The sequence below is a fragment of the Scyliorhinus torazame genome, chromosome 17, assembly GCF_047496885.1.
Source record: "Scyliorhinus torazame isolate Kashiwa2021f chromosome 17, sScyTor2.1, whole genome shotgun sequence".
In the NCBI taxonomy this organism is placed as follows: Eukaryota; Metazoa; Chordata; class Chondrichthyes; order Carcharhiniformes; family Scyliorhinidae; genus Scyliorhinus; species Scyliorhinus torazame.
The window spans coordinates 70,207,561-70,235,438 of record NC_092723.1 but is presented as its reverse complement, the minus strand read 5'-3'; the positions used below and the strand labels follow the sequence as shown (position 1 = coordinate 70,235,438).

General features: G+C 47.0%; 1 protein-coding gene across 7 annotated transcripts in view; it reads left to right on the top strand.

Moving 5' to 3' along the window:
• tead3a (TEA domain family member 3 a) overlaps positions 1-27,878 on the top strand; it is a 346,400-nt gene that overhangs the window by 253,041 nt on the left and 65,481 nt on the right. For 5 of the 7 annotated variants that reach the window (XM_072480604.1, XM_072480605.1, XM_072480601.1 and 2 more), the window contains one exon: positions 9,442-9,504. In XM_072480604.1, coding sequence (XP_072336705.1) covers positions 9,442-9,504 — 63 coding nt within the window. Of the gene's footprint in view, positions 1-9,292; positions 9,356-9,441; positions 9,505-27,878 lie in introns of all 7 variants that reach the window. The other 2 variants (XM_072480606.1, XM_072480602.1) reach the window with 1 other exon arrangement.

The window sequence follows — 27,878 nt, the reverse complement described above, 5'->3', positions numbered from 1 at the left end:
ATCTCATTGAATGGCGGAGCAGGCTCGAGGGGCCAGATGGCCTACTCCTGCTCCTAGTTCTTGTGTTCTTATTCACTCATCAATAGGAGTAGATTCGGTCAGAGGAGCCCGCATTGTGATTGGGTGTGCCTTATGCTGTATGTGTTGATTCAGTGTCACCTGGAACTGCTGCAGCGAATTTGAGACTGCTAATCATTCCATTCCAGTCCGATCTGGCTCTGAGTCCAGTTTGGTCCGGCCTTGTATCTGATCCAAGTGGGGTGAGATTAGAGGAATCCAGGAGCAATGTTGGGCTGCAAGCAGTGAGGTAACAAAGGACATTTAATAACTTCTGCCTCACCGCTTGTCTAATCTATCGAAACTGGAAATTGGTTCAGTGACTTTTTATGCTTCATGGTATACGGACATCACTGGCAAGGCCATCATTTGTTGCCCATCCCTACTTGCACTTAAATTGGATGATCTTCAAGACCGTTTCAGAGGCCACTTAAACGTCAACCGCATTGCCGTGGGTCTAGAATTTCATGTAGGCCAGACCAGTAAAGGACAGCAGATTTCCTTCCCTCGTGAACCAGATGGGTTTATTACAACAATCAATGATAGTGAGGATGAAGATCATTATTCCTGGAGCCAAACATATCGAAGTCTTCCACATGAGCTGGGCTTGATACTTTGCAGGCGAATAATTGGGAGGGATCATGCAAGGGTTTTCCATAGCGAACTAACTCTGTTCTGCTGGGTCAGTCATAGCACTGCTCACAGGCTTGTGATAAGTTGAAGGTTATCAACTCTGGTTGGACATGTTCCTGAAAGCATCATGCCATTATTACCACGTCCCCACACTCCTCTCTCTCTTTTTTAAAAAAAAAAAATGTTTATTAAGAATTATTAAACAAAATTTTCAACCATACAAACAACCCCCCCCCCCCCCCCCCCCGGCGTAACAAAAAGAAAAGAAAACTTGCATAGCAAGACATAAACATGGCAAATCAATATGATACAAAACTTTGTACATTGGATTCCTCCCGTACATATCAGTTTTCCGGATCATTCATGTATTTTCTTGCTCAGATGCCCCCCAGAAAAAAAAACTTTCCCCGCCCCTCCCTCGTCTCCACCCCCCCCCCCAACCCCCCAAGAGAGATGTGCCCTCCCCCCCCCCCCCTCCAGGGTTGCTGCTGCTGTCGACCGAACTTCATCTAACGCTCCGCGAGATAGTCTAGGAACGGTTGCCACCGCCTGGAGAACCCCTGCACAGACCCTCTCAGGGCAAAGTTTATCCTCTCCAACTTAATAAACCCTGCCATGTCATTTATCCAGGCCTCCACACTGGGGGGCTTCGCATTTTTCCACACTAACAAGATCCTTTGCCGGGCTACCAGGGACGCAAAGGCCAGAATACTGGCTTCTTTCGCCTCCTGCACTCCCGGCTCGTCCGCTACTCCAAATAATGCTAGCCCCCAACTTGGCTTGACCTGGACTTTCACCACCTTAGATATTGTTCTCGCAACTCCCCTCCAGAACCCATCCAGTGCCGGGCACGACCAAAACATATGGGTATGGTTCGCCGGGCTTCCTGAGCACCTCCCACATCTGTCCTCCACCCCAAAGAACCTACTCAGCCTCGCCCCCGTCATTTGCGCTCTGTGAACAACCTGAAATTGTATCAGGCTAAGCCTGGCACACGAGAAAGAGGAATTAACCCTACTTAGGGCATCAGCCCATAGCCCCTCCTCAATCTCCTCCCCCAGCTCCTCTTCCCATTTATAATTCAGCTTCACTACCAAAGCCTCCCCCTCTTCTTTCATCTTCTGGTATATCGCCGACACCTTGCCCTCTCCGAACCATACGCCCAAAATCACCCTGTCTTGAATCCCCTGTGCCGGGAGCAGCGGGAATTCCCTCACCTGCCGCCTCACAAATGCCCTCACTTGCATGTACCTGAAGGCGTTTCCCGGGGGTAGTCCAAACTTCTCCTCCAGCGCCCCTAAGCTCGCAAACGTACCATCGATGAACAGGTCCCCCATTCTTCTAATCGCTGCCCGATGCCAGCTCTGAAACCCCCCGTCCATCCTTCCTGGGACAAACCGATGGCTATCCCTGATCGGGGACCATACCGAGGCTCCCATCACACCCCTGTGCCGTCTCCACTGCCCCCAGATCTTTAGCGTTGACGCCACCACCGGACTCGTGGTGTACCTTGTCGGCGAGAGCGGCAGCGGTGCCGTCACCAGCGCCCCCAGGCTCGTTCCTTTGCAGGGCGCCATCTCCAACCTCTTCCATGCCGCCCCCTCTCCCTCCATCACCCACTTACGGATCATCGCCACGTTGGCTGCCCAGTAGTAGCCACCGAGATTCGGCAACGCCAGCCCTCCTCGATCTCTACTACGCTCCAGGAACCCCCTCCTTACCCTCGGGGTCTTACTCGCCCACACAAAACCCATAATGCTCCTGCCTACCCTCTTAAAAAAGGCCTTGGTGATCACAATTGGAAGGCATTGGAATACAAAAAGAAACCTTGGGAGGACCAGCATTTTAATTGACTGTACCCTGCCCGCTCGCGAGAGTGGCAACATGTCCCACCGTTTAAAGTCCTCCTCCATCTGCTCCACCAGCCACGTCAAATTAAGTTTGTACAGGGCCCCCCAGCTCCTAGCTACCTGGATCCCCAAGTATCGAAAGCTCGTTTCCGCCCTCCTCAACGGTAGGCCATCATCCCTCTTCCCTGATCCCCCGGATGCACCACAAAGAGCTCACTCTTCCCTTTGTTGAGCTTGTAGCCCGAGAAGTCCCCAAACTCCCTTAGGATCTGCATGACCTCCACCATCCCCTCCACTGGGTCCGCCACATACAGCAACAGGTCGTCTGCATACAGCGACACCCAATGCTCCTCTCCCCCTCGAACCACCCCCCTCCATTTCCTGGACTCCCTTAATGCCATGGCCAAAGGTTCAATTGCTAATGCAAACAACAGGGGGGACAGGGGGCACCCCTGCCTCGTCCCTCGATACAGCCGGAAGGACTCCGACCTCCGCCGATTCGTAACCACACTCGCCACCGGGGCTCTATATAGGAGCTTAACCCAGCTAATAAACCCTCCCCCGAACCCAAACCTCCGCAACACTTCCCAGAGATACTCCCACTGTAGTCGGTCAAAGGCCCTCTCCGCGTTCATAGCTGCCCCTATCTCCGCCTCTCTCTTCCTCCGATGGCATCATAAACACATTTAGGAGCCTCCGCACATTGGTATTTAGCTGCCTGCCCTTTACAAATCCCGTCTGGTCCTCGTGAATCACCCCCGGGACACAGTCCTCAATCCTCGTAGCCAACACTTTTGCCAGCAACTTAGCATCTACGTTGAGGAGCGAGATCGGCCTATACGACCCGCATTGCAGTGGGTCCTTATCCCGCTTCAGGATCAAAGAGATCGTCGCCTCCGACATTGTCGGGGACAGGGTCCCCCCCTCCCTTGCCTCATTGAAAGTCCTTACCAGCAACGGGGCTAACAGGTCTAAATACTTCCTATACAACTTTGGGGCAGCACGGTAGCATTGTGGATAGCACAATTGCTTCACAGCTCCAGGGTCCCAGGTTCGATTCAGGCTTGGGTCACTGTCTGTGCGGAGTCTGCACATCCTCCCCGTGTGTACGTGGGTTTCCTCCGGGTGCTCCGGTTTCCTCCCACAGTCCAAAGATGTGCAGGTTAGGTGGATTGGCCATGATAAATTGCCCTTAGTGTCCAAAATTGCCCTTAGTGTTGGGTGGGGTTACTGGGTTATGGGGTAAGGTGGAGGTGTGTGTGGACCTTGGGTAGGGTGCTCTTTCCAAGAGCTGGTGCAGACTCGATGGGCTGAATGGCCTCCTTCTGCACTGTAAATTCTATGAAAACTCCACCGGGAACCCATCCGGTCCCGGGCCCTTCCCTGCCTGCATGCTCCCAGTCCTTTAACCAGCTCCTCCACCCCAATTGGCGCCCCCAAACCAGCCACCTCCTGCTCCTCCACCCTCGGGAACCTCAGTTGGTCCAAGAATCGTCGCATCCCCCCTTTTCCCCCTGGGGGCTGGGACCTATACAGCTTCTCGTAGAAGGCCTTGAATGTCTCATTCACTTTCACCGCACTCCGCACCGTAGTTCCCCTTCCGTCCTTGACTCTACCTATTTCCCTCGCTGCCTCCTCTTACGGAGCTGATGTGCCAGCATCCGGCTCGCCTTCTCCCCATACTCGTACATCGCCCCCTGTGCCTTCCTCCACTGTGCCTCTGCCTTCCCTGTGGTCAACAGGTCGAACTCCGTCTGGAGACTTCGCCTCTCCCTGAGTAGTCCTTCATCAGGGGCCTCTGCATATCTCCTGTCAACTCTTAAAATCTCCCCCACTAACCTCTCCCTTTCCCTGCCCTCTCTCTTCTCCCTATGAGCCCTGATGGAGATTAACTCTCCCCTGACCACCGCCTTCAGCGCCTCCCATACTACTCCCACCTGCACCTCCCCGTTGTCGTTGGCCTCCAGATACCTTTCGATGCACTTCCGCACACTTCCTTGTCTGCCAGCAGTCTCACATCCAACCGCCACAGCGGGCGTTGGTCCCTCTCCTCCCCCAGCTCTAGTTCCACCCAGTGCGGGGCGTGGTCTGATATGGCTATGGCCGAATACTCCGTTCCCTCCACTTTCGGGATCAATGCCCTGCCCAGAACAAAAAAATCTATCCGGGAGTAGGCCTTGTGTACATGGGAGAAAAAAGAAAATTCTCTAGCCGAAGGCCTGGCAAATCTCCACCGATCTACTCCCCCCATCTGATCCATATACCCCCTGAGCACCTTGGCCACAGCCGGCCTCTTTCCGGTCCTAGATCTGGAGCGATCCAGTGCTGGGTCCAACACAGTGTTGAAATCCCCACCCATTATCAAGCTTCCTACCTCCAAGTCCGGAATGCGCCCCAACAACCGTTTCATGAATCCAGCATCGTCCCAATTCGGGGCGTATACATTTACCAGTCCAACCCCCGTCCCCTGCAACCTACCGCTCACCATCACGTATCGGCCTCCATTGTCCGCTACTATGTTCTTGGCCTCAAACGACACCCGCTTCCCCACCAGTATTGCCACCCCTCTATTCTTCGCATCCAGCCCCGAATGGAACACCTGTCCTACCCATCCCGTCCTTAACCTGACCTGATCTGCCACCTTCAGATGTGTCTCCTGAAGCATGACCACGTCTGTCTTCAGTCCCTTTAAGTGCGCGAATACTCGGGCCCTCTTAACCGTCCCATTTAGGCCTCTCACATGCCACGTGATCAGCCAGATTGGGGGGCTACCCACCCCCTACCCCCCGCTGACTAGCCATCCCCTATTTTAGGCCAATCCCGTGCCCGCATCTCCCGCACCCTCCAGTCCCCCAGACGGGGAACCCCTGCCCTGAACACCCCTTCCATTTTCAGTTCCCCCTCGGCCAATGCAGCAGCAACCCTATTGTCCCCCCTCCCCCTCCCCCCCCCTCCCCCCCTCCCCGCTAGATCCAAATCTAGCTCTTTTGCTCCCCCCATAATACTTCCGTAAGTCAGCTGACTCCTGCTGACCCCGGCTTCCCCCGCCTTCCCGTTGACCCCCCCCGGTGTGGAAATCCCTCCTCCTCCTTGCGCTCCTCCATCTCTTTCCCCCCCCCACCCCCCCCCCCCCCACCCACCCCCCCAACGCGAGAAAAAGCCCGCGCTTTCCTGAGCCAGCCCCGCCCCCTGTGGCGCAGCTCCTGTTGCGGCCTTATCCCAATCCCCCCTTCCCCGAGTCTCACCTCCCCCCAGCACCGACGCCCACATTCCTCACTGTCCCCCCCATCAAAAACTCTTCCCACAACCCCATCCATCGTCCCACCCGTGAAACATTCTTTACCCATATTTACAACCCTGTATACAGTCAACATCTCCCCCACAACCACAGTCCCTCAGTTCGAGTCCAATTTTTCCGTTTGGATAAAGGTCCAAGCCTCCTCTGGCGTTTCGAAATAGTGGTGTCGGTCCTGATACGTGACCCACAGTCGCGCTGGCTGCAGCTTTTTTTGTGCAGCACCGCCTTGGCCTGGTTGAAGCCAGCTCTCCTCTTTGCCACCTCCACGCTCCAGTCCTGGTAGACTCGGATCACCGCATTCTCCCATCTACTGCTCCGCTCCTTCGTGGCCCATCTCAGGACACTCTCTCTGTCCGCGAAACGATGGAGCCTCGCCACTATCGCCCTTGGCGGCTCGCCAGCCTTGGGTCTCCTCGCCAGGACCCGATGAGCCCCTTCCAGCTCCAGGGGGCTCGGAGAGGCCTCCGCACCCATCAGCGAATGGAGCATCGTGCTCACATATGCCCCGGCATCAGCCCCCTCCACTCCTTCGGGGAGACCCAGAATCCAGAGATCCTTCCTCCTCGACCTGTTCTCCAGGACCTCGAATCTCTCGGCCCACCTCTTGTGCAGCGCCTCGTGCGCCTCCATCTTCACCGCCAGGCCCAAGATCTCGGCCTCGTTCTCGTTAGTTTTGTCCTTCACTTCTCGGAGCTCTACCGCCTGGGCCTTCTGGGTCTCCTTCAGCCCCTCGATCACCAACAGCATTGGCGCCAGCACCTCCTTTTTAAGCTCGTCCACGCAGCGCTTGAGAAACTCCTGCTGGTCCGGCCCCCATACTGCTCGATATCCGCCCTCCGCCATCTTGTTTTTTCCCCCCTGTTTCTGCCGCTGCTCCAAAGCCTCTTTTTCCTCCGCTCCACTTCTAGTCCCCTCCATACACGACGGAAAGGGGACCTTGCTTCATCTTCCCACACGGGATTTGGTCAAAAGGTTTCCGTTGGGGCTCCTCCGGAGTGCCCAAAGGTCCGTTCTAGCGGGAGCTGCCGAAATATGCGGCTTAGCTCCACATCGCCGCAACCGGAAGTTACACACCTCTCTCTCAAAGCACCCCCAGTTAGAAAGCGAATAGGCTCCATTAGCTAATTGGCTGGTTTCTCGGTTGTCGGTCAAATGGCCTTTTCTCCCTTCAACAGTTTTAGACCGCGGGAATGTTTTTCATTTCCCTGAGATCTCTTTCTCCTGGGTAGCTCGTAGGAGTAACCTGAAGATTTAGAACAGGATTTACCCGGCAACCCGCTGTGTTGTTTTCAGCGGCAGAGACTGCAGGCCAGCAGGATTTTCTTGTCCCGCCGTTGTCAACGGAATTACCGGTTGACTGCGCCCCTTGATGCCCGGCAGCCCGTGCACCGTTGTTGGGACCGGAACACCCCATCGGCATGAGCAGCTGGTAAATTCCGCCCTTAGTCTTTCATCCCTGGGGACGACTGGGTTTGGTCAAGCTGTGTCATAGAACAGTATGATGAGCAATGCTATCCTGATAACCCTTTGGATGAGGCAACAGTTGCGACAACAGTCGGGGTGAACACTCTTCCTAGAGAGGGTTACCCACTGTGATTAAGTGTATTTCTAGAGGTTTCATTGCACGAGTTGTCCCCACGCTCCAACCTTTAGTTGGTCAACACATCCATCCTTGTGATGTACTGCCTCTCCACACCGATTGGACAAAAACAAAGAGACTCATTACCAAATTGGATGATGCTTAATTGTCAGCTTTTTTATTCTCCCAATTTCAGTATTTTTCTGGTAAAGAGAAAAGCTCAAATGAAAATGACAAAAATGAACCCAATCTTTTTTAATATCCCGATCCTGATGAATTTTCACCTAGATTGCACACAACAGATTGATCTCCAATCCCTGGAGGCCTCTGGTTAATCCTGGAGGGATGGAAACTCCTGCCCCCAGGTCCTTGCTGCAGTCATTCCAGATGAGAGGTTTTTTAAGATCAAGGATGCGAAAGTTGATTTCACTGATCGATTTAACACTGCTGGTTGCGGGTGGGACCCAGAGGGCGTGCCGGCTGAAAACGGCCTACCCGCAGCCCCTGCCCTCTGGACAGCCGAGAATTCTGGACCTGAGATTGCCTCGACTGGGAATGGCGGGAATCCTGATCGAGAGCCTACTAGGAGAGCAGCAATCTTTTAAAAATTGCTCAACCATTCCTACTTTGGAAAGGAGTAAACTCCAATATCAGAAAAAAAACATTTGGATCTGTCAAGGCCTGAAAAACTGATTGCCGGGAGGATCCTGCCAATGAAATAATACTTGTTTGTGTCTTAACCATTTTCCTAACATTCAAATCCCTGCTTTTGTGGAGGACTGAGGTGGAGGAAGAGGGAAAGTAATCCTTTAGAGCATCAAGGTAGTTCACTTACTTGAACACAAAAAAAAATACAGGGCGATGGGGAAAGAACAAAGGGAATAGGACTGATTAGAAGAGCCACCATCAGTACAAAGAGCTGGATGGCCTCTTTCCCCTACTGTATACTGATTAAATAACACTTCATTAAAATGGCAAAATGTTGCTATGTTTTAGGAGGGCTGGCAGTGAATGTGGAACAATACCTCAGAATGCTGGGTAGTGGAGGGCCCCATTGGATTATGATAAGCTTTGGCGATTTCTTAAGTGACCCAAGTTCCTGCCAGGACACTAGACTCATTAGATGAAGGAAGATCCCACTGGGTTGAAACCATCATGCTGTGTTAATTCATTACTTTATAACTTAAATGAAGTTGAATATTGCTGAAAAATGAGACCTGCTGTCAAAGCGTTTTGTCTTGCACTCATCAGGTCAGATTCGCAAGAGTACCAAATCTCAATGGGAAAAAACAGTTTATACTGCATGCTGATTGGTTAGCAAGGGAACTCTGATTGATTGAGATGTTGCATTGACAAATGCACTAGAGAGCTTTATTGTTCATTCAAAAAATATGCAATGCCTGGACATGTTCCTTTTGCCTGCAGAGGAACAGGTCCCAGCGTAAGAATAGATGTAGCTCCCAGCACATGTAAGTGAGCCACACCACAAGCCTGACTTATAATCTTGAATTAGTTGTTAGTGAACAATTGAGTTACTTAGAGTGGAGCAGCTCTATGGTAACTCAGAAGTCTCATTAATGCATACCAATGTCAATAAATGCTGGCACTGACTTTGAGAACAAAGGAAAGGATCAAGGAATATTGCCTGCCGGAAAGCAATATGGCTGTCGTTGCATGACTGTTTACAGCTATAGAGTTTATACGCAAGCTTGAGAAGGGATGGGGAAAAGGGGGAAGTTGGTGATGGACGGTCTGGCTCTGCATGCCCTAACTAACTAATTAACTAATTAATAATATAAGCACTGTGTTCACTCGTGACAGAAGCATCATCTTTCATTTTGTGTTTTTTGTCTTTAAATTATCTCGTTGACATAGGTGTCTAGTCACATACAGGTGTTAGCCAGGAAGAAAGTACGAGAATACCAAGCAAGCATCAAGGTATGTGCAGCCGGCATGAATCCGGGGGACGTTCATCTCCATGGTTACAGGCTCTTCTTTTTCTTCCCCTTTGCTCTTTCCTGCAGGTGTCTAGTCATATGCAGGTTCTTGCCCGAAGGAAAGCTCGTGAGATTCAGTCCAAGCTGAAGGTATGCGCTTCTCTGCTTTGGCCTTGTGGTTGGCTGCTGGCTGAGGCTGAACAGCAGATGGACAAAGTTCTGATAACACCAAACCTAAATCCCTTTTTCACACTTCAACAATTGCTGAAAAAAAAGACATGCTATCAAAACTTTTCCTTGTGCACTCATCATGATAGCTCGCATGAATTGTCCAACAGTAGGGTAGCTCACACGAATTGTCCAACAGTAACGGGCAAACAACAATTTATACTGCATGAAAAGAGAGTGCTGATGGAGAATGCAGCATGGAACAGTTAACAACCCAGCTTTGTTTAAATTCAAACTGAACACACTTCAATTAGGGTGGGGTCACATTTTCAACTGGTACCAGGTCCAGCAGTGCGCTCTCTAAACCCATATATTTGTAAACCAATATTGCTAGAGTAACTAGCTTTTCTTAACAAAGAACCCCTTTGAGGTCTTTTAGGGTTCTTCTAAAACCAGCTTAATGATTTGTAGGATATTCTGGAACTGAGTAGGACAGTCAGAATATCTGTATAGACCTGGGTTTCTGTGGGGTATTTCACTGCCACTATCTAGCCTTCACCACCCTATCCCCATTTGGCAAAGAGTAAATGGCATTGGAAAGTCAAAGAGATTACTTGGAATCGTGAATGAACGAGTACAGTGCCTGGATAGCGTGCTTGTCCAAATCCTTTGTGAATTTGCTGTCAATTGGTTGGTTACGTGGAGTACTTTACTACAACATTTCTCTGCGTTGTCATTCAGGAGAATATTGCAATGTCAATCCCACCACCAACCTGTGCACTTGGATCTGGTCTCACAGCTGGAGAGAGGAGGCTGAACTTTAAGTGGCAGCCTAACAATGCCGCTTGTGAAACAGGATTTCCCTCTCTCTGTTGAAACTTCGATGTTTTGCCAACGGCCCGTGAGACCCTCCTTTCTCTAATTCCCACCCTTAGGCCATCCGGTCACTCCGGGATGCAGTCCCATGTGTATCAGTAGGCTGATAACGAGAGCTGCCAACTGGGATTAAATGTATCCCTGGAGCTTTTATTGCATGACTTTATCCCACGCTCCAGCCATTAAACCAACCAATAACATCCATCCTTGTCACGAGGACAGAGGAAGAACTCAGCAGGTTTGGCAGCATTGGTAAATCCCTACAGTTTCCCAGAAATCTCCGTTTTAGTTTCAGATTCCAGTCCCGGCAGTATTTTGCTTATTTACTGCTTGCATCCATCCTTGTAATGTCCCACCTTTTATTAATAATTGGTAAGGCTCATTGGATGATCCTGGATTTTCAGTCCTTTTATCCCATTATCAATACATTCATGCCTGGTAAAGAGAAAAGCTCAAGAAAGTGACAAAAAAAAAGCAAATCTTCTTGAACATCCTGAAGCTTTTTCTCCAGTATCGCGCACAGCAGTGTTCTGGGGATTGATCTTCAATTGCTGAAGACTCCAGGCCAAACCTGGAGGGTTGGCCACCCTGCTGAAAGCGCCTCGGTGAAACAGCCGTTCTTCACCCAAGTGCAAAGCTAATTTTTCTAAGCCTGTCCCAGCACGGAGCCTCACTCACTGATTCACATCTCCAAGAAACTGCGGGTGTACACTCCTCGCCGTTTACCAGTGGTTTAAGATCAACGCACATGGTAAAGACACATTCCTTTTCGCTCTTCATTCCCTGGGTAGGAAGGGGGAGGAATTCCGAATGGGATTGATCCCAGGTTTCTCTTGAAAAGCAAAAGTCGAGGGATGACCTCATAAACAGATCTGTAAATTCCTAGGGGTTTGATGGGGTAGTAAATGTGGAGAAGATATTGCCACTTGTGGGAGAGAATTAAAGTAAGGGCCATTAAGTCACTGATGACTCCCAGAGAGTGAAATGTGAAACTTGCTACCACAAGGAGTAATTGTGTTGAATAGCACATATGGATTTACCGGAAAGCTTAAATATTTGGGTGACTGAGATACACTGACAAGAGTGACATGAAGTAGGGTGGGTGGGTGGGGCTTGTTTGAAACCACATGAACCGAATGGCCTCTTTATGCTATAATTCTATATAATGCATTTAACCACGTCCATTACTGGCCCGGCTGTAATGATCACCAGCTCAAAAGTCCAATATCAAGCTATTTAATGTGGAACGCAAAAGGATTCATTCAAATGTTGGCATGTTATCTTAAAGGGATATCTTTATGCATTTTTGAGATGGGTACTTTACTGTCGCAAACTAACAGAAATGTCCACGTCACTCGACTGCCTGTTCTAGAGATCAGTGTTGACATGTAACTTACTGGCTCTGGAGATGTTGAAGGTTCAGGAGATTTGGTCCAAGAGTATTGTCACTTTATTGGGGGCTTCCCAATCAGGCTGCAGAAATCTCACTGCAGAAAACCCTCAATTTTAATGCTTCGTTTTCCTGGCTGTGTCAAGTGCCAAACCCACAGCTGGGCCAGTCCACTTACCTTTACCAAGACGAGCAAAAGACATTTTGTGATCACGCTCCCCATTCAGTGAACTGGCGACAGACTTGCTAAGAACTTCCCTCGAAGGGCCGTGTGTACGGGAGTCTAACAAAGACGATGGCTAGACCCAGGTGTGCTAAAATTTGCAAGTTATCTTTTCACTGGACCCCCCCCCCCCCCCTTCCGGTGTTATCAGAACGGTGTTATACTGAGGTTCAGTCCTCTGCTCCTCTCTCGCTAATTATGGGGTGACTTTTTTTATTTTGGCTTTGTGGCAGTGTGCAGTGAAATTTCAAGCTAACCTGCTTCCTCTGCTTTATTAACTAAAGCCCCTCCTCTTTGTGCAACCTCTGCTTCCATAGGCTCCCTAACGTGCCACTTTCTTCTCGCAATCTAGTTCCACTTCCTTCCTCCGCTGTAGGTCTTTCCTCCACTCAAGTCGCGTCTATTGAAACCGGGCTGCTTTTGAAGTCTTATACAAGCCTGAGCTCCCGATTACTGTAGCTGGTCTACAAGGGATATATACTCTGTGTCGTTGTTCTGTGGTGAAGTGAATTAACTGAGAGATTGCTTCCATCTCTCAATGCAACGTGTAATATTTTTGCTAGTTACGTGCTGGAGATGAGGGGTGACCTAATTCAGTAGCAGGCACGCTGGATAAGGAACAACTCTTCCTCCTGATAGATGAAGTCAGACTAGGACGGGTGGGGGGAATATCACTAAAGGTGTGAGAACCAGGTCATTGATGCAGAAGCAGTTCCATGTCTACATGCCTAGACAATATTCCGCTTGGGCTGACAAGTGGCAAGTCAACCGTGTCACACAGGTGCCAGGCAGTGACCATCTCCAAGAGATCGAACCATCACCCCTTGACATTCAACGGTATTACCATCGCTGATTTTCCCACTATCAATCCTAGTGGTTATCATTGACCAGAAGCTGAACTGGGCACTCATTCCACCACTGACGCACAGTACCAACAATACGTGCCAGCGACTAGATGCACTGCAGGAATTCACCAAGGATCCTTAGGCACCACTTTCCAAACTCCCGGCCGCCACCATCTGTGTTCCCCTCCAAGCCACTTACCATCCTCATCTGGAAATATATCGCAGTTCCTTCACTGTCGCTGGGTCAATATCCTGGAACTCCCTTTCTAACAGCACTGTGGGTGTACCTATACCACAGGGACTGCAGTGGTTAAAATAGGCGGCTCACCACCACCATTGAGGGCAAATAAGGATGGACAATGAATGCTGGCCTAGCCCGTGATACCTAATGAATAAAAAACATTATATGAAATGCTCAAAATGGGGAGAGGGAGATTAATTTGGGAAGTATGGTTACCAAAGAGCGAATGGTAGAGAACTGCAGTTTAAAGAGGAGTTGTTGTAGATTAATGGCCTTGTGGCCTACTACTGTTGAGGACCTTCTAGGGAAGAGTTGTCATGGCATGATAGAATTTAAAATTCAGTTTGAGGGTGAGAAACTGGAGTCCCACATTACCTTTCTGGAGTTAAACAAAGGTAATTATGTAGGCATGAGAACCGTTTTGGCCCTAGTGGACTGGGCAGGAAGACTAAAAGTTCGGACAGACAGTGAGAAGTGGCAGTTGTTTAAGGAGATATTCAATTCCTCCCAACTAAAATCTATTCCCGAGGGGAAGAAAGATTGTAAGAGGGGGAAAAAACATCCATGGCCTACATCCCAAGGTCTTAAAGGAAGTGGCAGCGGAGATGGTGAATCCATTTGTTATAATATTCCAAAATTCCTTGGATGTGGGAAAGGTTCCAGTGGATTGGAAAAATGCTAATGTGACGTCCTTATTCAAAAAGGGAGGGAGGCAAAAAGTAGGAAATTATAGCCCAGTTAGTTTAACAGCCGATATCGGGAGATTGCTAGAATTCATTATTAAGGAAGTAATAACAGGACATTTGGAAAGTCAAAACACAATCAGCATGGTTTTATGAAGTGTAAATCGGGTTTCTCTAATTTGCTAGAGTTCTTCAAAGATATAACAAACCAATTGGATAATGGCTTTCCTGTAGATGTCATATATCCAGAAGGTATTTGACAAGGTGCCGCACAAAAGGTCACATGGGATTAGGGGTCATTTCTTAGCTTGGAGAGAAGACTGGCTAACCGACAGAAGGCAGAAAGTCAGGATGAATGGGTCTTTTTCTGGTTGGCAGGATGTAACTAGTGGGATGGCACAGGGGTCAGTCCTCCGGCCCCAACTATTTACAATCTATATAAATGACTTGGATGGACGATTCTGTAGCCAAATTTGCAGATGCCACTAAAGTAGTTTGGATAGCAAGTTGAAATGAGGAAATAAGAAATTCACAAATAGATTTAGATAGGTTAGGTGAGTGGATAAAATTTGGCAGACAAAGTTTAACGTGAATAAGTGTCAGGTTATCCATTTTGGTTGGAAAAATGGAAACGCCATTTTTATCTAAATGGAGAGAAACTTCAGAGTGCAGAGGGATCTGGGTGTCCTTGTGCACGAATCTCCGAAAACTAGTATGCAGGTACAGCAGGTAATAGGAAGCAAATGGGTCAGCACCGTGGCACAGTGGTTAGCACTGGTCATAATTTTAGGATAAGGGGTAGCACATTTAAAACAGATGAGGAGAAATTACTTCTCACGAAGGGTTGCAAATCTGTGGAATTCACTACTCCAGAGTCGGTGGATGCTGGGACATTGAGTAAAATTAAGGAGGAGATGGACAGATTTTTAATTAGTAATGGGTTGAAGGGTTATTGAGAACGGGCAGGATGGTGGGGTTGAGGCCGAGAGGGGATCAGCTATGATCAATACAAGGCAGAACAGGCTGAAGGGGCTGAATTACCGAGTCAAGCTCCTAATTCTTATGTTCTGGTAGTTTAAAAACTGCTTCCTGCATTTTTTTTTTTGCTAAATTACCAATAGTTTGAGAGGTGAGGAAGTCCTTTAGGGATCATTGCATAACAAGACTGAATCAGTGATTCAGACAGACTTTTCTTCGTACATGATATGATGCTCCTCATCTACCCCAAATTATCTTTATTCACCGTCAACCCGGAGGCCAAGGCAAGTCCAGAAGCTGTGCAGTTTGATTGGACAAGACACTCCTGAATTTGAGCTTGACAGTTGGATGGCTTGAAGGGCGACTTCATGAGGGTGGACAATGACTCCCCGCTTCTACATTCGAAAATCCTATTTCCTGCCCTACCAGCAGTTCAATTTTCTGTTTGGACGTAGTTTTTATTCCCGGAGCTAATTGCTTGGCCCCATTCAATGTAGCTGGACATTGGGAGCTCAGCTGAATGACCGTGAGGGGAGTGTTGGGGTCACAGTGAAGAAAGAGGTCAGAATCCCATCAATTTATTTCCTACCACCAGATTCTGACACATCAACGTATCCGCAGTTGGCACACTCGCATTGTTGATGGTAGAGATTTCTGACTGATGGCATTGATTCTCTTCCCTCTTACTCATGAGGGAAGCTGAAGTAATTCTGAAGATCCGACCAAAAGGGGTTTCCATTTAACGAAGATCCCTTAGTTGTGGGTGAACATTGGGGGGAGGGGGGGAACATGGGTGAAGAGAGAGTAGTTTAGTGGTTAGAAATAAGGAACAAAATCCCATTTATATTTAAACAGAATTAAATAGTATCATGGAACACAGATTTTCTGTCTAAAGTTTGCAGCAAGCAGTTGGTGTAGACTCCGAGCTCCAGATGTTCTTACCATGTGCAACCAGAGCCGAGGAGAAATACATCGCCCCACCCCCCAAATTTGGACTGATTTGGTTGGTAATTGGCACGTACCTCCTGTGGGTGGACCTAACACGAAATGCAGCGGTTCATGGTGCCATCTCCCTGCCACCTTCTCGGGCGCAAGTACAGATGGGCGTCAAATGTATCCATGCTAGTGACACCCACATCCCAAAAATGAAGTTTGGAAAAACTGATCATGGAGTGCTGCTGACTCACTTTTTGAATCATTAAAGAGAGTGGTTATGAGGGGGAACCAAACTACAGATTTCCCTCTAACGGGGGCAGATTGAAAGGAGCTCATTCTCTTTTCCAAAAGGTTGTGCCACGTTCATATCCCTCCTCCTTCATTTCACTAACTCGTATCCATTCTCCCTCTGTGTACTGTGCTTGCCAATCCATCGGCATCAGCAAGGTCTGGATACCCTGAAGCAGCAGGCCATTATATGTCATCTTCGACAGCAGGCACCAGAGAGGTGCTGACATGAAGCCCACTCCTAGCTGAGTGAACCCATCCTCATTGTTCGCTCTGCATTAATCTCCAGTGAGGAGATGGACCCCTCAAGTGGGGTCATTTCTCAAACCAACCTTTATCAGTAATCCACTGTGTCATTGGTTAGAACTATCATTCAGCTCTAATGACAAGGGCAGTAGACACATGGGAACATCACCTCCTACATGTTTCTCTCCCAAGTCACTCACCATCCTGACATGGAACTATCTTGCTGTCGCTGGGTCGAACTCCCTCCCTAACAGCACTGTGGCTGTGCCTGCACCACACAGACTGCAGTGGTTCAAGGCGGCGGCTCACCACCACCTTCTCGAGGGCAATTAGGGTTGGGTAATACTGGCCTGGCACTCCCACATTCTGTGAAAAAGGTTTTAAAAAAAAAAATGTTGGCAATTGTAATAGGTGGATCAGCAAGAGTTGCTCTGGCAGGGAGTGATCAGTTCCAACAGTGTTTGTTCTCTGATGGTATGATTGGTGCATTATTCCATACAATTATAATACATCCCCCCCCCCCCCCCCACCCAACCTGGAAACCACCCTGCCTCCCTCCAGTCAACACCTCAATGTTTGATAAAGCAGCATCTTTGTTGAAGACCCATTGGCCAGTTTACTGTACAAAGCAGAAGGAACTCTAGATACAAGGATTCATTTAGGATGCCAACTCATCTTCCAGTTTTTAGATCTTTCATGATGTTACTGGTCAATAAGTCGGGATGGATCTCTTTTGAAATGGAGAAATTTCAACATCTTCTATTACTCAATGTCTCTCAGCACTTACACTGGACAAAAACACCTAGCAGCTGACCACTGGCTGAACTTAACAACCGACACTTTGGATTCTAATTCCAGTGGATTCTGATTTGTCCAAGGAAGGGTCAATAATATTGACTTATTGGGGGATGCACTAACTTTACAGGCAACCTCCCTCCTCTCTTTGCGCTGTGCCGCCAAGCATGTTCTTGCTGTTAACCCCTCTCAACATACTCATTCATTTGTTCCTTTTCCCTAAACACTTCCAGCATGTTGCATGACTAAAAAGCTGATTCTAAACTTTGACCTGTTTTCACTTTCTGGACTTGTCCACCTTCTAAATACTCTGAAGCTCCTGGTTTATTAAACCAAGGAATTGAGAACGACAGAGGAAGAAGCCGAAAGATCGAGCCCTGTCGGGCACCCACTTATGTATTTTCTGCATTCAGTAGATTGGAGTCCAATTTAAAAAGTGTTGGTAACAATTGGACTTGGAATTCCAGTTAACCAGTGTCCTTTATAAAATGTCTGAAAACGATCCTTCTTCATATGGATTTAACAAGTTTTAATTACATACTTTCAACCCAAGTCACCATTTTAAAGGGAAGAGTTCCTCTTTTTAAGCGTCTTTTACAGATTAAATTTAATTTTCTCATTAATACAGCCCGCTGGAGATATACTTGAGCCACATACGCTGCTCCATTATAAGAGTTCCAGCTCACAACCTAGATTCCCGTCTTCAAATCCCTGCCAGTTAACCAGGGTGGTACCACCCTCCTCAGAATGCACCTCATGGAGGAGTAAGTCATAGTCCATCAGTGGTATGATGTTCCAGATTGTCATCATTGAAGCAGCAGGTTCTGAGCACAATGGAGAAATTGCCACTGTGATCTTTGATTTTCACCTCCCAAGGTCCCAATTTGCAACTGCTATTGTAATGAGAGTTTAAAGAAAAAAGCCGATTTTTATTATCATTCTTACAGTGGGGGCATTAAATCAGATGAGGCTTTGATCTCAAGGTTGTTTCCTTTTGCCCACATGACGTGCCCACTCTTGGGTGAAGGGGTTTATGCATATCCAATCATTTTATGCTGCTGCCGAATTGATCAGTCAGTGCTGGCACAGGCTAACCTCTTCATTGGAAGAGTTCATCACCACTTTTAACAGGAGTCGCAATCCTGGTTATGCACAGGCAACTTTTATTATATGTCCCGCACTGGATCTGTCAAACTGTTCTATTACATGGGGACAACTAGGTCACAGGCATAAGTGAAGGGAATTCTTGAGACCTTTTCTCTTACTCTAAAGGATGGAGAAACTAGTAGAAATAAGGTTCAGATACAGTTTAGCTAAAAAGAATAGTGAAGGGGAATAGAGATTACTACAAAGAAAAGATGGGAGGAGCACACATTCCTTTGTGTGCACCGGTAGTCGACTATTCATCTCCATGCAAAGCCCAGAGCACAAAACTGATGTCAAAAAAGACAGACTTGCATTTATGTAGCAGCTTTCAGCACATCCCAATTTGATTTACGGTCAATGTAGCCCTTTTTGAAATGTGGAAGGTTGGTAGCAAATTTGGGTACAGCATGGCGCCACGAACAACACCGCAAATAACACTGGTCAGAATTAAGTAATGTTGGTTGAGGGATAAATATTGGCCAAGACACCAGGGAGAAATTTTTTAAAACTGCAATATTAGTGTAAAGAACAGTTGCTGCAAAGTTGTTAACTACAAAAGTCATCTTTAGTGTTGAGTATGCACAAAATCTTCAGTACTTGCTGTTAAATCTCGAGTGGATTGATCTATAAATTCTTCCCAACAGCTTGTTTAAAAGTGCTACAGTAAGGCTCGTGAGACAAGCAGGCGCACATCCCACGCATGTTCTTTTAAAATCCTTCCAACACCTTAACACCTCAACTCATTGAGCTGAATTGTGTAATGCTACATTGGAGTAACAAATTGCCAAAGGAGAAGTGCAAAGACTGGGTAGAATCATAGAATTTACAGTGCAGAAGGAGGCCATTCGGCCCATCGAGTCTGCACCGGCTCTTTGAAAGAGCACCCTAACCAAGCCCACACCTCCACCCTATCCCCATAACCCAGTAACCCCACCCAACACTAAGGGCAATGTTGCCCCAGTCAAGCAAAGCACTTGTGCTGTGCAAGAGCACAAGTGGAATGAGCTAAATGCTGTTGCACAAGGAGATGACCCAGTTTAACTGGCAGCTGGAACCGATACGTAGAACCTAGTATCCATAGTATATGTTCGTGCAGACTTCCATTTATCGAAAACTATTTTCACGGACGCCAAGGAAGTTGCAATGTAGGAATGTAATATAATATTAGAGACAGAGTCAATTTCGTATTATACAAAGATTAAAATCCTAGAGATACTTTTCTCAAAGAACACATTGACTTTCAAGAATATTTAATATAGCAAATTTCATTTCATCCCAAAATGAATGCAGATTTTTAAATTCTCAAGCTTTAGTTGCAGGTTTTAAAATATCAGTGGAGTTATTGTTGTTCTTTCATCATTGGTATCTGGGGTGATATTTCAGGTAATTGTTTAGAACATACACGCGCACACACACACTCGATTGGTTAGTACAACTATGTGATCCCACATGACTTGTGTCGAAGTGTTAGGGCACCAGTTATTGTGATGAAGGAATCCTTGGACAGTGGTAGAGATCCTGCAGATCAGGAAATAAAACTAATGAGTTTGCATTTCTGTAGTGCCCGTCGCTACTTTTAGAATGTCCCAAAACACCACTGGCAATTAAATATTTTCAAAGTGTAGTCACATGTCGGAAACATGGCAACCTATTTGAGTAAAGCAAGTTCCCACAACAGCAATGTAAAATCTTGGAGGGATGAACATTGGCCAAAACTCACCCGCTCGTCTTCAATCAGTGGTATAGGAGCTTGAATGTTTACCTGATCTTTAACATCTCATCTGAGAGATGTGCCAAACCTGCAGTGCAGCACTTGCTCAGTACTGAACTGGTACTTGAATCCAGAAGCTCATGACTAGAGGTGTGGATGCCACCAACTGAGCCACCGTAGTCTCGAGCAGGAGTGCAAAATGGACAATACTGGATTGGATGCTGGTTTTGTGCAATACCAGTTGAATATTAGGAGGCTGGTCTGATGTCACATGTTGCACCGCCACCCAATTTCTTTAAAAAAAATGTTTATTACATCTTTTATTTTCCTCATTTTCATCAATATCAACTAAAGAAAAAACAAATACAATAACAATTCCCCAAACACAAACCGCACCCAGTTAAATATACAGCCCAAAACATCCACCCGTACATACCAGGTTAAAAAAAACACAACTTAACAATCAATCCGTAAACAGTGTAAGCAAATACAAGAATACTGTCAACCCCCACTCTCCCCACCCCCACAATGTTCAATTCTCGGAAGTGCATAATAAACAGCCCCCATGAATTGTGAAACCCTTCCTTCATCCCCTTCAGCTGCGACTTCACCTTCCCGAGAGTCAATGGAATTCAAGCAGGTCGCAGGTCCCAGGTCGCAGGTCCCAGGTCTCCCCCCCCCCCCCCCCCCCCCCCCGGCTTCCTCCCCACCCCACCCGCTTTCTCTCCCCCCCCCCCGGGTCCTTCCTCCCCCCGGTCCCGCCCCCCCCCCCGCCCCCCCCCGGGTCCTTCCTCCCCCCGGTCCCGCCCCCCCCCCGCCCCGCTTCCTCTCCTCCTCCCCCCCCCCCCTCACTCCCTCCCCCTCCTTTGGACATCTTTCTTCCTCATGCCTTCCTGCACTTTTTAAACGAAAAATTGCCCCTGGGACCGGGCGTTAAGTTCCAAAAATTAAAGCCTCGAGCAGGCGCCATCCAAAGTGTGAACTCCTCCTACAAGTCGCCACTGGAAGCCCTCCACCACCCAATTTCTACCCTGCTGTTTGAAATCTTAGCTTTAACCAATCTAATGTGGGAACCACAAATCCATTGCTCAGAAAAAGACGGATAAACTAGACATGTTCCTGAATTAAGCTCATTAATTAAGACTATCCAAGTAGAGAGTCGCAGCTCATATTTTTGTGCTTGCACCAATGCCCTCTCAAGTTTATGGTTCCATGTGAAAGACTTCTAGTTGAATGAAAGCCTGTAGTTATCCAGCATAGAACATGGAGCTGGATTGTAGGTTGAAAAACAAGTTGGAGATGTTAGAGATTGGAAAAGGGGTAGATCTCAAGCAGAGATCAGTGCTGGAACCCTTGTGGCTTAATTATTAATGAACAACCTGAAAACCAAATATAAGCTTTCTAATTTGTAGATGACACTAAAATAGCAGAACCAGTCGGTGCAGTCAGACTTGTATAAGAATTTTTGATTGGAAATATATTGTGCTGGTTTACCATTTAAAAATGTGTCCATTATGGCCCTTTTGAGGATTTGATCAAGTTGAACATGAATGGGATTGAATTGGTTAAAGATTGCACGGGCAACATAGCCCCAATGGCAAAGTCTTCATTTTCAACATCTGGACAATGTGGGACAATATAAACTTATGTAAAAAAGCACTTTGTCAGAACTGGATGGTGGATTCTATAGGTTACACACTGGTCAGAGCAGAGATGCTGCATTAATCATGGTTATAATACCAAAAATGTGATCCAGGTATCGGTTGGGGTACAGATGCAAAGGGAGCAGAATTAAGTGTAAGCGCTAGAGAAACCACGAGAGTTGTAACGGAGGAAGAAAGCAAGGAAAAGGGAAAGGAGGATCCATTGAGGTAACACCAGATATTAAATAGAAGAGGTTACATTGCTTCAAATTCCTCTAGCAGAACCAGGGCAAAACATAAATAAGATATTTGGCGTGATTTTATTTTCTCAAAACATAAGTAATGAAATGTTTGATTAGACCAGAGATATCAAGAGATGCTAGAAAGGAAGAGTAAAGGGTGTTATCGGAAGATCGTAGAATTCCTACAGTGTGAAAGGTGGCAATTCAGCTCAACGAGCCTGTGCCAGCCCTTTGAAAGACCACCCTACCTAGGCCCAATCCCTGTAACCTCACCCAATCTTTGAACGCTTAGGGACAATTTAGCATGGTCAATCCACCTAAACTGCACATCTTTGGATTGTGGGAAGAAACCGGAGCACCGGGAGGAAACCCATGCAGACAAGGGGAGAAAGGACAAACTCCACACAGACAGTGCTCCAGCCGAGAATCGAACCCGGGTTCCTGGTGCTGAGGCAGCAGTGCTAACCACTGTGCCACCCTAATGGGATTTATTGTCCTTCTATGGGACAGAAATCAAATTGTGCATGTGTATAGGTACACCCACATGTCTGCAGAGTTTGGTTTTGCTCAGTGTCGGCAGCTGCCCTCAAAATTGTGCTTCACCAGATGGAAGAAAATACATTTCCTGCAAATATAGATTACCTCACGGACGCACTGCTCGATTTTTAGGAAAGATACATTCATCTAGCCATAGAAAAAAAGCTTTCATAAGTGATCCCTGTTCTATTCACAGAGGGCTCCCATTCCAGACTATTCTGTTCAGAAATTTGCAGAAAATGTAGTGACAAAGAAATACCAATCTGATCCTCGGGCATTATTTGATTATCCAATAGAAATCTTGTGTCAACAATGCAACGTTAAATCACTAAAATTCATGTTTTCTAAATGAGATTGGTTTGTACAATTTTGCAGCTCTCCCCGAGACAAATTAATAATTGAGCAGACTGGATTACAAATTTACATTTCTACTGCTGACCCAGTGTCATAATGATTTCTACAGTAGCAGTTTGTGCAAGGGCAGCTGCTTAGCACCACAGCACATCAAAATGCTTGCGCACTAAAATAACATTACACTTTATAATCATGGTTTTGTTCAGTGTCATTTATCCTGTGTGAACATCAACTCAAGATAAAACTCAGATGTGCACAGGTTTAACAATGAGTGGTGGTGTATCGAGATTATTAAGGGCCTGTAGCTTGAAACTAAGCTCCTCCCTTCCATTTCACAGCCTAGTTTAAAGCTCTGGAATAGTTTGAAGACTGCAAGATCATCTCCAGGCTTATATAAAGCAATATCTCTTCAGGGCTTCACGGACATAATCAATCACATGTCTCATTCACTTCAGAAAACATACTGCTCGCTGTGTTCTCGTCCCCCACTGTTTTAGAATCTGGGATAGGTGCCCATCACAGGCAAGCTTGGTATTTGAAAACAATCACGAGACAATTACAACTCCTCCATAGAATCCATACACTACGGAATGAGGCCATGTGGCACATCGAGTCTGCACTGTCCCTCTGAAGGGGCTATCGAGGCCCAACTATCCACCTAACTTGCACATCTTTGGACCGTGGAAGGAAAACAGAGCACCAGGAGGAAACCCACGCAGGCAATGGGAGAATGTGCAAACTCCAGCGACCCCAAGGCCGGAATTGAATCTGAGTCCAACTCCTGACAGACACAAATGTGATGTCGGGGGTGGGGTGAACAGGGTACAGCCAGAAGCAACCCAGGATGGTTCTGTTGGCTAGAGCAACTTCTGGAATCGACAAGGGAATCTTAGACCTTCCCAATTTTGGAATACGCTTCCCCTTTCTGTCATTCCCTCTGAACCCGTCCATCCCCACCCACCTCAGACCACTTAATTCCAGTGGCAGGGACCATTCCCTCATGTTCCCAAAATCCCACTCCCATCCATTGCTCAGGTTGTGCTTCCTTCCAGGTGAAGGTTGGAATTGAACCTTCAACATGGAAACTATGCCTGGACATTAAAATCTTACCAGCTCTTAGGCGGCACAATCAAGTGAGCCTCCTGCTCACCACTCAAGCTTTATGTTCAGATCTCATTTCAGCGGTTTAATCTATCAAAAATCTCCAAGCTCACAAAATTTAAATAAGTAGAATTAGTAACAGAACTAGGACTGGATTCCCAAGAGCCCAAGGTCTGCAGATAACCACTGGGTTCAGAGTTTGGACATCCCTGCACTTAGGAATACGTACCCCCATTAGAGCATCAGATGACCATCAGGTTGGAACTGCGTACAGTGATAACATCTGATCTGCAGCAAATCACAAGAGACCCTGTTCTGTACATTCTTGCTGCACCAAGACTTTCATCGCTTAAAAGGAAAGGCACATAAAGGGTTAATGCATCATCCAATCAGAGTTATTTTTACAAACAGTTGGCCATGATTTATTTGGCCCGTAATATTATCTTGTATAAACAAAAACTACACTTGTTTCAATAAATACACTGCAGCGTTGCATGGGCAGTATTTGCCTTACAAGGCGCCATCTCAACTGGTTGATATCAGCTCTCAGATTAGCTTCAGAGGAACACCACAGCCGGTGCCTTGGGGGTAGTGGAAATCTTCCAAAAACAGCACAGCAGCAGGACCAGCAGTTGGGCTTCCTTAGGCACATGTTTATTGAGGGGCTTCAAGCAAGTCCCCTTTTAGTACTATGGTGCATGTCATTTCTGTATAATTCTAGTCAAAATTCAACTCGTCCATACACAACACACAAGCTTTCTCCCACCTTACGGGAAAATCTTTCTATTCCTTTCTCTCTCTTGTGAGCATACTGCATCAGTCTTATAGACTAGGAAAAGCCTGACCTCCCACCTCTTGCTCCAAAATTGGCACCATTGACATTCTGGGCAGGGCGACAGGGGCGATCACTATTAACCAGAAGCTCAATTGGACCCACCTCATAAGCAGGTTAAAATGTCAACAGTCTATTGGTGACTTAAACTCCAGTGGAGATTAAAGGAAATACATGGCACGATAGATGTGAATTTACATGGTCCATGAAGAAAGCCCTACTTCAATCTTTCTTAAAAGTTTATTTATAGAATACTCCATCACATCACCCACGTCTATGTTCAGAGTTGCACGAGGAGTCCTGACTGCACAGGGGAAATAGTCAGAGCACTGGTTAATTGCAATTGTGACCCATCAGAAAATAATTGGAGACAGTATCACCCTGTTTGAGAATATTCATGTGATGTGGGGCAGGGGCACTCGCCACAATTTCATTTCTTCACCTTGATTTTTTTTTCAGCCCAATTGCCCAGAATCCCTACAGTGCAGGAGGCCATTCAGCCCATCGAGTCTGCACCGACCCTCAGAAATAGCACTCTACCCAGGTCCACTCCCCCATCCTTTCCACTTAATCTAACCTGCACATCCCTGGACACGGGAGGGGCAATTTAGCATGGCCAATCCACCTAACCTGCACATCTTTAGACTGTGGGAGGAAATGGGAACACCCAGAGGAAACCCACACAGACTCCTTCCCCCATCTTTCCTGAACATTTATCCAAGGAATAATTAATACCTAGTCCTACCCTTTTTTGAGCCAGAGCTCCATTCTCAGCGTGACATTATGTTCCCACAAAGCGATCTGTACTTTCACATATTACAAGTAACCCAAATTTAGACCTTGTTACAATCACTTGTACTCTGACCCACCCAGTATTATACCATTTCTGATTTTAGTACTCTCGCTCATCTCGCCCAAAGCATGTGCACCTTGACTTTCCTCTCCGATATTACCTCCTGGTTCCCACACCCCTGCCAAGTTGGTTTAAACCCTCCGGTGTGGCGATTGCCAGCACCATCACTGTTGGACAGCCAGGTTAGAGAAACCACTGGGGCTTGACAGGACAAGTGACATTTGCTTATAAAGCCTGTGGGTCACCTGTACCTATCAGAGAGCTGTCTAACTCAAGTGTGAATGGGCCAAATGGCCTCCTTCTGCGTTGCAACAATTCTGTGTAAAAGATGCAGTCAAAGTTTTGTGCAGACTCGAACTACAAATGTCATAAATTTAGAGGATTTGTCCTTGGTAAATGTAGGGGTGGAGATGAAAGACACCGGAAGCAGCAAAAAACGTACTTTACATTAGGCAGATACATTAACCATCCTTGTCAAAAAGCAACACATCAATTTTCACATTCAAAACAGATTTAAATAATGTTCAACAACCCCACCCACCCCAGTTATTTCCCCACTGTGGAGACCGTGAACTCCCATCTTAAAACAAACTAACTCCCTTTGGTGTACCCTACAAAGCAGCTCTGTTAAGCCATAGTCATACAGTACGGAAGAGGCCCTTCGGCCCATCGAGCCTGCACCGACACAATGATACTAAAACCCAATCCCACTTTCTCGCACTTTGCCCACTGCTCACAGCCTTGAATGTTATGACATTTCAAGTGCTCAATATGTACTTCCTAAAGGTGGTGAGGTTTCCAACCTCTTAATAATAATAATCGCTTATTGTCACAAGTAAGCTTCAATGAAGTTACTCTATTCGGCATATTCCGGCGCCTGTTCGGGGAGGCTGTTATGGGAATTGAACCCACGCTGCTGGCATTGTTCTGCATTACAAGCTAGCTGTTTAGTCCACTGTTAAACCAACCCCATGGCTTCCCTACCCTACCAAGCAGTGCATTCCAGAATTCCACCACCCTCTGGGTGAAAAACGTTTCCTCAAATCCCCTCTAGAAACCTCCTGCCCCTCACCTTAAATTATGCACCCTCGTTATTGACCCTTCAACTAAGGGGAACAGCTGCTTCCTATTCACCCTGTCCATACCCCTCAATCTTAAAACACCTCAGTCAGGTTCCCTCCTTAACATTCTCTGCTCAAAAGAAAATGACCCAAGCTTATTCAACTTCGCTTCATAGCTCAAATGCTCCATCCCAGACGACATGCTGGTGAATCTCCTCTGCACCCTCTCCAGTGCAATCACATCCTTCATGAGATGACCAGAACTGCACACAGTACTCCAGCTGTGGCCTAACCAAAGTCTTGTACAGCTCCAACATAACCTCCTTGCTTTTGTAATCTATGCCTTTGCCACTACTGATAAAGTAAAGTATCCCCCATCCTTTTTTTAAATTTAGAGTACCTAATTACTATTATTTTTTTAAAAATTTCCAATTAAGGGACAATTTATCGTGGCCAATCCACAATCTTTGGGTTGTGGGTGAAACCCACGCAGACACGGGGAGAATGTGCAAACTCCACACGGACAGTGACCCAGGGCCAGGATTCGAACCCGGGTCCTCAGCGCCGCAGTCCCAGTGCTAACCACTATGCCACTGTGCTGCCTCCCCCATCCTTTCTTAACCACCCTATTAACCTGTCCTGCCACCTTCAGGGATCTGTGGGACCAGGGATCTGTGGACCAGCACCCCAAGATCCCCCTGTTCCTCTGTGCTTCCTAGTGTTCTGCCATTCATAGGAGTACTCCCTGGTCTTGTTACTTCTTCCAAAGTTCATCACCTTAAATTCCATTTGCCACTGATCTACCCATCTTCCTATAACCCAAGACCTTCTTTCTCCTTATTAACCACCCTGACAATCTTCATGTCATCCCCAAATCTACTCATCATCCAATTTGCCAAGTTATCCTGGATCCCATATGTTTTTACCTTCTTTAATCAGTCTCCCATTGTCAAAGGCTTTGCTGAAATCTATATAAATTACATCAACTGCACTACCCTCATCTACACACCCGATCACCTCCTCTCAAGATTCAATCAAATTTGTTAGGCATGACCTCCCTCTGACAAAGCCAAGATGACCATCACTGATCAAAACTTACCTATCCAAATGGAGATTAATTATCTCCTTCAGAATTTTCGCCAATAGTTTTCTTACCACCGATGTGTGACTCACTACTCTGTAATTCTCTCGGTTATCTCTACTACCCTTCTTGAAGTGTGGAACCAAGTTAGCGGTCTTCCAATCCTCTTGTCGCCTCCCCTGTGGTCAGAGCCCCTGTAATTTCCTCCCTTGCTTCCCACACAATTAGCAAACTTTCTCCCAGTCAGAAATTGGCACATTCACTCCCCACTCCAGAGAGTTGGCCCCGTGACCT